Raw genomic sequence first — 10561 nt, forward strand, 5'->3', positions numbered from 1 at the left:
AATTACTAGATCTATTATATTGTCATAGTGTATTTACTAACTATTGTAGAGGTTGAACTGTTTAATTACTTGATCTACTGTCATATTTTTGGAATGCATTTTTGAGTATTGTAGAGGTCCCTAATGTATAATTATAGTATATATATTATTTTCCAATAATGTATTTATTGTGTATTGCAGATATTGACATTCTTTCATATAAACTTAGTGACTCGAGACAAGATTAGTCGGTCTTATAAGTCCTCCAGATCGAGAGAGTATAATTATGGAGGAGGAACAACTTTTGCTTCTTTTTATAAGAAAAAAAATGCCTACTACTTACACCCTTTCTCGTTCAATCGATGCGCAGCATTTGCAGGCATGCATGTGCCTGGCGTTGTCTTGTGAGCTAGTCAGTTAACAATGTTTCAATTTCGAATCCAGATCATTTTAAAATTGCCGTCAATGACAAATCTCACAATCGTCATTCAATGCCGTATGTTACTCCCCCAAAAGAGGAACAGAAGGATGTTTTTAGTACTGTATAGCAAGTTGGAGCTTTGCTTGCTGCACGAGTTACGGAATATAAACATTTGAGCTTTTAGTCTTTTAGATCACGTCCCATTGTCCTCAATATGCTGGGCACTGCACGTTGGATCTCAGCAAGGGGAGGCCCGCAGTGACAGTGTGACACGCAGTACTGACCTGGGGTAGGATGCCGCAACGGGACATGGAGAAGGGTCGCGATGGCGCTGCGGCGCCGCCGCTGAAAATGCTCGACAGAAAGCGGGGATGCGCGGCCAACGCCGTGCTCGTCGCCTTCATCGTCACCGTGCCGTCGATGGCCATCCTCTTCGGCGCGCGCTCGAGCGCGTCTGCGTTGTGGATCGGCTCCGCCAACGCCTCACGTATAGGTAAACCTACAGTATTTCATCTTGTACAGTCCGAGGTGCGATTAATTCCAGGGTGCTCCGCGCAATCAGGACTTGGATGATGCAACCATGGTAGATGCAGTTTACGAATTACGACTACCTCTGAAGGTTTCTTTTGTGGTGTCTTTCTGGCAGGAGCGCACGACAGGCTTCTCGGCGGCCTACTTGCCAACGACGGCTTCGACGAGCGATCCTGCCACAGCAGGTACGAGTTCGCCACGTACCGCCGGAACGCCGGCAGGAAACCCTCCCCGTACCTCGTTACCAAGCTGCGGCGGCACGAGGCCCTGCAAAGACGCTGCGGCCCGGGCACCGCCGCCTACAGCGACGCCGTGGAGCAGCTCCGGTCGGGGAAAAGCCACCCCGGCGCCATCGGGTCTCCGGAGTGCAGGTACCTGGTGTCCATATCGTACCAAGGCCTCGGGAACCGGATCCTGGCGGCCGCGTCGGCGTTCCTGTACGCGATGCTCACCGGCCGCGTGCTCCTCGTGGACCCCAGCAACGAGATGGGCCAGCTTTTCTGCGAGCCCTTCCCCGGCACGACGTGGCTGCTGCCGCCGGACTTCCCGCTGACGAGCTACACCAACTTCAGCATTGACACCGCCGAGAGCTACGGGAACATGCTGAAAAACAAGGTGATCGATGCCGCGTCGACGACGGCGCAGCAACTGCCGCCGTTTGCGTATGTCCATCTCGACCACGACGCCAGCGTGGAAGACAAGTTTTTCTTCTGCGACGAGGACCAGAGGGTTCTGCGGGACATCCGGTGGCTGGTGATGAGGACGGACAGCTACATCGTGCCGGGGCTGTTCCTGGTCACGGGATTCCAGGAGGAGCTCGGCGTGCTCTTCCCGGAGCCGGACGCCGTGTTCCACCACCTCGGCCGGTACCTGTTCCACCCCAACAACAACGTCTGGGGCTTCATCACGCGCTACTACGACGCCTACCTCGCGACGGCGCACCAGCGCGTCGGTATCCAGGTGCGCGTATTCGGCGCCGACCCGGAGTCGCCGGAGCTGCTGGAACAGATCACCACGTGCACGCAGAAGGAGAATTTGCTTCCTGGGTTGCTCGCCGCGGGGATCGATCCTCCCGCCGTTCCACCGGCGGCGCCTGCCGGCCGGAAGTTTTCCAAAGCCGTTCTGGTCACCTCGCTCAAGTCGTGGTACTACGACAAGCTCAAGAGCATGTACTGGGAGCACGCGGCGGCCAGCGGTGAGGCGGTGGCCGTGCACCAGCCCAGCCACGAGGAGTACCAGCTGTTCGGCGCCAGGTCGCACGACACCAAGGCGTGGGCGGAGATATACCTGCTGAGCCTCACCGACGTGCTGGTGACTAGCGGAAGGTCGACGTTCGGGTACGTGGCGCAGGGCCTCGGCGGCCTGACGCCGTGGGTAATGTACAAGCCGGCCAACGGCTCCGTGGTGCCACCAGATCCGCCGTGCGGCCGGGACGTCTCCATGGAACCGTGCTTCCACAACCCTCCGTTCTACGGCTGTAGAATCAAGCAGTGGGTGGACACCGGGAAAATTGTGCCGCATGTCCAGCGTTGCAAAGATGTGAGCTGGGGGTTGAAACTTGTTCCTCGTGTTCCTTAGGGAGTAGAGTAGATGTCCATTGTCGATGCATGGGGTGTATCACGTGAAAATGGCACAAGTTCTGAAAGTATGAAAATTTCTCTTGTCAGCCATTGCATCATGTACCAACAAAGTTTTAAATAGCCGGGCTATAGCAGGAAATGGATTTTTGGCTCTCGGGTGCCACACACCCCCATACACCAAAAAAGTTACAGTAATTTAAAAAAGTCAAAATAAAAAATAAATCTTTCTGAAAACCAAGGATGATCAAGTTTGTACTTGTAAAAAATGTTTGGAAACCAAATGATTCGCATGGTCCACAGAAAAAAAATTTATGACAAATATAAATTGAATAGTATTTGGTCATGATGCGTTCCGAGTTTGTTTTTTTACCCAAGATACAATAAAAGTAATTTTCTAGGGAAATATTATATTTCAAGTACAATACCTGATCATCTTCGATTTCCAAAAAAGTTTGATTTTTTTACCTTTTTTATTTATTTTTCTAAGTATGGTTTCTAAGTATGGGGGTGTGTGGTACCCAAGAGCCAATATGTATTTCTCGCCTATAGCCTGGCTATAGCCTTTTGAGAGACCTGCCGCTGCGGCTATACCATTTATATGCTAAATGAGAAAAACCGCTAATAGCTCGCTATAACCCTATTTAGCCGCTATTTAGCCTCTAATTTAGCTGATATAGCTCATGTATTTTGAATTTCACTTTTTTTTTCTGAATTTGCGTTCAATATAATTAGATAAAACTTAAATAAGTTTAATAAGTTGAATACGTGTTTGCCTTGAAAAATTAAATAAGTTGTATCACAAATCGTGTTTAAGTCATAGTTTTCCTCTTTTTTCTGGTAAGATGTGACTGAAATATTCAATTTTTTTTTTGAAAAAAGGCTAATTAAATAGCCCGCCCGCTATAACCTGGCTATAGCCTTAATAGCCTTTAAAAAATTGCATCTAAATAAGATAGCCAGCTATTTTAAACTATGGTACCAATGGACAGATGTAAGTATGCCATTCCATGACAAAAGTTCATGCAGTTTTCTCGTAAACTCACTGTCACTATGTACCTTCACATCTCACATTGAAGGTTCCATATTTTCGTAAGAACTCGGCGGTCAAAATAGATAGGGGTGTTTTTGATCCAAAATTTTCAGCAATATTTCTCTGAAACTTTATGTACCATCTACTCAGGTCATGTTCAAGGAAAATCAATTGAAAATTCATGTTTCCTCGACATTGCTAGTCCATGAACACCCTTGGGTCAAAGGAAGGTAGTCCAAGCTTAAGTAGTTCGGATTTTTCTAGATGCAGGGAGGTTGGTCTCCGGACGAAGGAATCCCATGACGAAGAGCATTGTGGCAGCCAGATCGGGAGGTGCTTGTTGTAGGAGACACGAAGATGAACAAGAATGGAAGCGCCTACATGTGGCTCGCCACCCCACGCGTCTCCTACCTTCTTCTAGTTCGAGCGGAGTTTGCTGAGGGAGGATTGGGGAGAGAAGTGATGTGTAGCTTCTTGGTAGTGATAGATAGCCATGAATTTCTAGGGGATTCGAGAATAGGAAGGAGATATTATTCAGGGGGCACTTTGAAAAATATACGAAGGTGGGATAGGGGTGGAAATTTAACCGCCAATACATGATCTAACGGCTCCCATCGCGATTTTCAGATTTGCGGAATCTGGCTTGTTTTCACGTGATACGTCCCCATCCATTGTCTATACTCCCTCTATCTAGGTTTAAAGGACATGCACACATCTCTAGATCGTTGATTTGACGAACATAATATAAACTATACAAACATAATATAAATTATACAATGCAGGAAACTAAATTTGGCTTCCGGGTGCATATGATCCGAAAAAAATATTTCGAAGTGTAAAAAAATTTGACAAAAAAATCTACATATACATCTCCATAATATATGTGTGTTTGTCAAATTTCGCAAAAAAACGATACTTTTTGTAGTCTATGTAAAAAATGGGAAATTTTATATTGTGATAAGACTTTTTTAGCACCCGAATCTTGTTTTTTTACACACGCCAGATGACAAGTCGGTTGTTTATGAAACAACTTTGTGAGCGTGTGGCACGTGAAGATGTACATGCGATTTTTTTGTTTCAATTTTTTGACATTTCAAAATATATATAACATGCATTTCAAAATAAAGGGAGCATATGCTCCCGTGTGTCAAAACATCACTCCCAATGCAATGCATAAAATATACGTATCATTAGAAATTAGAACATATGCACTGTCTAATAACATATCTTTCGCAATATATACCGTTTAATCAAATTTACGATTCAGAGATACACACAAGACCTATAGATCAGGCGGACGTAGTACTTCTTTACCCGCGTCAATGGAAGGTTCTGAGGCCTCCTTTTAATTAAACAGGTTGAATTTTGGGGATAAGAATCATAAGGATGTTTAGGCCATATTAGGCTTTCTGTGTTATTTTTCTTGGGCTCAAACCTTTTGATGCAATTACTTTATTTTTGTAGTGGTGTCAAACGCTATTTGATGCAAATTCTTGTAGTCCACCCATCATAAAGAATTCAAAATGATAAGTCACCCTGATCATATTGTTCCTATGACCATGATCTTGAAAATTATGCAGATAAAAACGATATCACTGATGAATGGATGATTCATGCCTATTTAAATTCCAGAAATCATAGACATCAAAGTATTGATAATATGCTCTTGGAGCGCGACCATACCGAGGGTCATACAATCGGCCCGTGCGGCCGTGCCCTCGACCATAACAAATGCATGGCGGTGGAACGGAAATCAGGCATGTAAGATAATGTGTTCAGGTTCTTTAACTTTTTCTCTAACAAGCACAAGAATCTTCTATATTAATAATATTATTATATACTCATATTTGCATGACTAGATACATATGGACAATCAACTGTTAATTTATAAGTTTCAAATCGTGATGATTATATCTACAGAGGCATGGAAGCTTAGTGACCAACATAGATATTCGATAAAGTTCATAAAAATGTGAAAACCCCATGAAGTTTGTTACTATTTTTTTATTCAAAAGTCCCCATATTTCCAATACTTTTATAGAATGCTTTTATTTTATTTTCAAGACTAGATACATGGACAATCAACTGTTTAGAATAATCAGGTAGACACGTTCAAATTTTGAATAGTATTGAGGAATATTGATACATATGTGTGCATTCTTTGGCTGACGAAAAAAGGAGTAACGTTGTAACATTGCATTTTTTGTGCCAGTTTTATTATTGCTATGTGATATATCATATATATTTGTTCAAATATATTCAGAAATTATACAGAAAATATCTCAAAACACTATAATGGTCAGACTCTTATACAATGGAATTCATCACTTTGATGTTCCAAACAAAATTTGATATTCAATCACAATATCAAGTTTAGGTTCTAAATAACTAAACAACCAAACAGAAATATTGGCATTCAACCTCAATATATATATATATATTGGGATATTGGCATTCAAGCCAATACAATGCCAAATCTCACAATGCAAACATTCAAATGGAGCATAAAGGAGACTGAACATTCATAACTTAGTTACCTATTTTGTGTTGATTACGTTTTCACACCTCTCACATGGTATGAAGATCCATCTATGACACCAGAGGCAGACCTTCATGGAGGCCAAAGTGAGCCGCCACACCCCCAGCTCATGAAAAAACTGCCTACTATTTACAGGTAGTTGGCTCATTTGTCGACTGAAAATCAACTTGAAGCTCATTTTGTAGGTCCCAAGCCTATTTTTCCCCCTAGGATTTTGGCCCATGGTCCGCGCATGTGTGACACGTCTTTGCAACTAGTGGGTCGATTTAATTTATTTATCCACTTAGTCGAGTAGACAATCTAAGCCATAGCTAGAATATTTCAGACATCTAGTTCTATTGACCTAGCAGTTAACATTTTATATTTGGTGGAATGTTGTAAGACTTATCTCCTTTTCTCAGCCAATATCAACAGAGTGCGAATATTTCGCAACTAGTTGCAGGTGCACCCCATATTTTTTGTAACACTTTCATGTTTGCAAAAATGTAAATTAAAATTGTAAAGTTGGTTATGCTATATATTGTGAACCTGGAAATTTTTGTTTCAAAATTTAATCATATGTGACATGTGCAAAAAAGAAAAACATAGGTGAATAGTGGCATGTACTTACTTAACATTTTTGTGCGTGTAGATCACATATAATCATATTTTCGGATGAAACTTCACAGATACACAAGATACAACACACTGTAGGTCTATAATTTTAGTTTATATTAAAAAAACTTAGAAGTATCACAAATAAAAGATTGCATCTGCAACTAGTTGCGAATTGGAGTTTTTCATATTAACGTGAAATGCGGGCAAACCGGAGGTAGGTAGAAATGAAAGTAAAACTTGCCACATTGTAGCTCTCCTGGGTTTCCACACCCTATTCGCACTTGCTTGTTGCCAATTGCTTGTTGTCAATTGCTGGCATGGAGTTAAACGTGCAATTGCTAGAAATTGGTCAGCAGACATGAACCATTGCTAAGAGCAAGATTAATAAGATAGCCTACCGCCGGCTATATAGCAGTGCCAGGTTATTATAGTCAGCAAAAAGCCCACTCATATAATAGGCTAGCTATTAGATTGCTGTTAAGTGCGCTTTAATTAGAATTTAATTACTTAATGCATGGATCTTATTGGGCCAATGCTGCATGTGAGGCTCCTTTTCTTGGTCGATGTGCTAGCGCCTGGCGAGCCCGCTCGCCCAGCTCTCTCTCATCTGTTCTCTCTTCCACCTAAGCTTTTATTAACATGGCAAATCTTGTAGCCTGCTGAGTAAGCATTGTTATACTATCTTTAAATGATCTTTCGTCCACGTAACCAAGTTGATGTAGAAGATAATAATGGCAATAGCAAGATCGTTTTCCACACCTTTCGTCTGCAGTGAAAACTTCTCTTGCCTTCCTGGTAGTCTTGTAGTACTCCCTCCGATCCTAAATATAAGCCATATAGTTTTTGGCACGGAAATTAAGAAACACATATTTTGGAAAAATTACACCATGTTTGGCTGGGATTAACCCTAAGCAATTAACGTGAGCTAATAGAGGACTTTGCATAAGTTAAGGAAACATAATCAAATCACTAAAAATATTTTCCATACAAGTGGGGCAACCTCGTAAACCTTATATTCTGGAATTTTTCTCAAAACACTATATGGCTTATATTTAGGAACGGAGGGAGTACTATTTTAGAGCTTGACTGTTGTTGGGAAAACGAAATTAAGTACAAGACATACTTGGTTTCTCGATTTCATTCTTCAAATTATCATCATGCTCTTGTCATTATGACTGTCATCGATCAGCCTCAGTTTGGTGTTAGCAGTGAGCTATGCAACTGTGCGTGTTCTATATTAAGCGGATGATACCTCTCCATTGAGTAGCTGCATGCGTGGCAAACTGGACAGTGATGCACGTACTCGCGATTGCGGCAGAACTGTCATCCACATTCATGTCTGTATGTCCATTTATTCACGATGCGTCACTGCAACACACAGTTTTTTTTATCGTGTGTGAAGGAATCTTTTTTAGGTAAAATCATTATATTATAACAGGCAAGCAAGCCGACTCATTAAAAACCTTTCAGCCTCCTTCGGTATGTTGGTAAGGAAAATAGTGCGAAAATAAACTTGCTGCCCCGAGTTCAGAGGACGGTTACATCATTAACCATTGCTCGCATAATAAAACTAGGGGGGTCATTATCCCAAAAGTCATCATCATGATTGATAAAACAATGTCTAGCTAGGTCATGAGCAACCTGATTGGCCTCCCTCTTACAATGCTCAAACAATATTTTTCTGTAACCAGTAGATAAATTCATACAGTCATCAAAGATGGCTGAAGAAGATGTGGCCGAGAAGCACCCATTCACCATTGTCTCAATGACCTGCATATTGTTCGATTGAATGATTATCTTGTTACCTCCCAAGAAATGTGCCAGACTAAGACCATCACGTAACGTGTATGACTTGGCCATGAAAGGGTCTGCCACAAAGTGAATATCTTTGCAACTTGCAGCCATGAATTTTCCTTTGCAGTCTCTGGCTATAGATCCCATACATCCTTTACCTAACTCAGCATCATAAGCGGCGTCCACATTAATTTTTATAGAACCTTCCTTTGGACATAACCACACTTCCTTCTTACTCATGATCTTCTTTTTTGCTCTCCAATAATTTGTTGCAAGCACTCCAATTGACATTGCACTTCTATGAACTGGTTGTAGGCTCTCACCATGAGTAAATTGACGTCTTTCCCACCATAAATACCATGCACCAGTTAGGATTGTTTCAGACAACCCTATACCCTTCAATAGTGGACCGATACTAGGTTTTAAGATCAATTGCTGCACCAGCAAAGGACCCGGCATATCAAGCTCAAGGGTAGTCGTGATTGACTGGTTGATACCTAGCATCTCCCAAATTTTTGCATCGCTCGTGGGCATGTAAACAAAGTATGCAGAAAGTCTTCACATCCAATATCACATAATTGGCACTGGCTGGATTGAGCAATATGTCTATTTGCAAGAACTCTCAGACATGGTATAAATCCATGCAATATTCTCCAACCAAAGATCTTGATCTTTGTGGGAACATTTAAACTCCAAAGTCACGTACTTCCACATTTTGTTGTTTTGTGAGTCTGAAAGGATCGTATGCCGCACCTAGAGGGGGGGGGGGGGTGAATAGGTGCTAACCAAGTTTTAGTTCTTTTTCAATTTAGGCTTGACACAAAGGTAAATTCTCTAGATATGCAACTAAGTGAATTTACCTATATGACAAGGTAGTCAACTAAGCAAGATATAGCTACGCAATAAGAGATAGAATAGGATAGAGGTAACCGAGAGTGGAGCACGCGATGACACGGAGATGATTCCCGTTGTTCCCTTCCTTTGCAAGAAGGTACGTCTACGTTTGGAGGAGTGTGGTTTCTACGAAAGCCAAACCAACAGCCACGAAGGCTTCACTCAGATCTCCTATGGGCAACACCACAAAGGCCTAGCCCACTTCCACTAAGAGATTTCCTCGAGGCGGAAACCGGGCCTTTACAAGGTTCTTGGGGCACACATCCACAACCGAATTGGAGGCTCCCAAATCTGTAACAATACAACAATCAACAACAACACATCAACAACAATCAACTAGGGAACCAAATAGGAACACTAGCAAGAGGGCCCTCAAACAAATGAGGGGGAAATGTAAATCGCTTTGGTGAGGATGTAGATCGGTGTCTTCTCCTTCGAATCTCCAAAGATCAAGAGCTTTGGTTGGGGGAGAAAGGAGATCTTGCAAATCTTGTGTTCTTGAGGTGGCTCTAATGGTGGTGAGACTTGGCAGAATTTTGTGCAATGATTGAGCAAGGAGCAAGGTAGAAGAAGGGGGTATAAATACCCCCTTCCAATTTCCAGCCGTTGGAGCTTCCGGGGGGGCGGATAATCCGGCGTAAGTTAGGGCCGGATAATCCCCCCCCCCCGGAAAATCCGGCCTCAGGGACAGATTCTGGCAAATATCCGGCCAAAAGTCCGGCCCCTGTCCTGAGCTGCTTTGCTTCAAGTCCTTAGCCGATTTCGAGGGCCCCGGATATTTTGGAAATATCCGGCCCGGATAATCCGGCCCTGTGACAAATCCGAGCAAATGTCCGGCCCCTGTCCAGAGGTATACTGAGCCACAACTCCTCAAGTCCTTAGCCGAAAAAAGGGGGCCGGATATTTTGGAAATATCCGGCCCGGATTATCTGGCCTGGTGATCCTGTTACAGCTTCTTTTTGACACGACTAACCACATCCATCACACATATATATGTATCTATATAATCCCTGTACCACTTAAACAAACATTAGAGTATCACATACATTGACATCAAACACACAAAACATAATATGAGAAATGTTCTTTCAATCTCCCCCTTTTTGGTGTTTGATGACAATATACGGATTTGCAAGAGAATCACTATAGAGTCAAGCATGATGGAAAAACATAGAGGCACTCCCCCTACATGTGTG

At 42.8% G+C, this 10561-nt stretch overlaps 1 protein-coding gene across 1 annotated transcript; it reads left to right on the forward strand.

Annotated features, from left to right (window-relative positions):
• The first annotated feature begins 709 nt into the window (after positions 1-709).
• On the forward strand, positions 710-7050 carry LOC124705995 (galactoside 2-alpha-L-fucosyltransferase-like). The gene is made up of 3 exons (XM_047237675.1): positions 710-893; positions 1047-2491; positions 6892-7050. Exons 1-3 carry the CDS (start codon positions 710-712, stop codon positions 7048-7050), a joined length of 1788 nt encoding a protein of 595 aa, XP_047093631.1.
• Positions 7051-10561: the final 3511 nt, after the last annotated feature.

Source organism: Lolium rigidum, chromosome 1, assembly GCF_022539505.1.
Source record: "Lolium rigidum isolate FL_2022 chromosome 1, APGP_CSIRO_Lrig_0.1, whole genome shotgun sequence".
NCBI lineage: Eukaryota > Viridiplantae > Streptophyta > Magnoliopsida > Poales > Poaceae > Lolium > Lolium rigidum.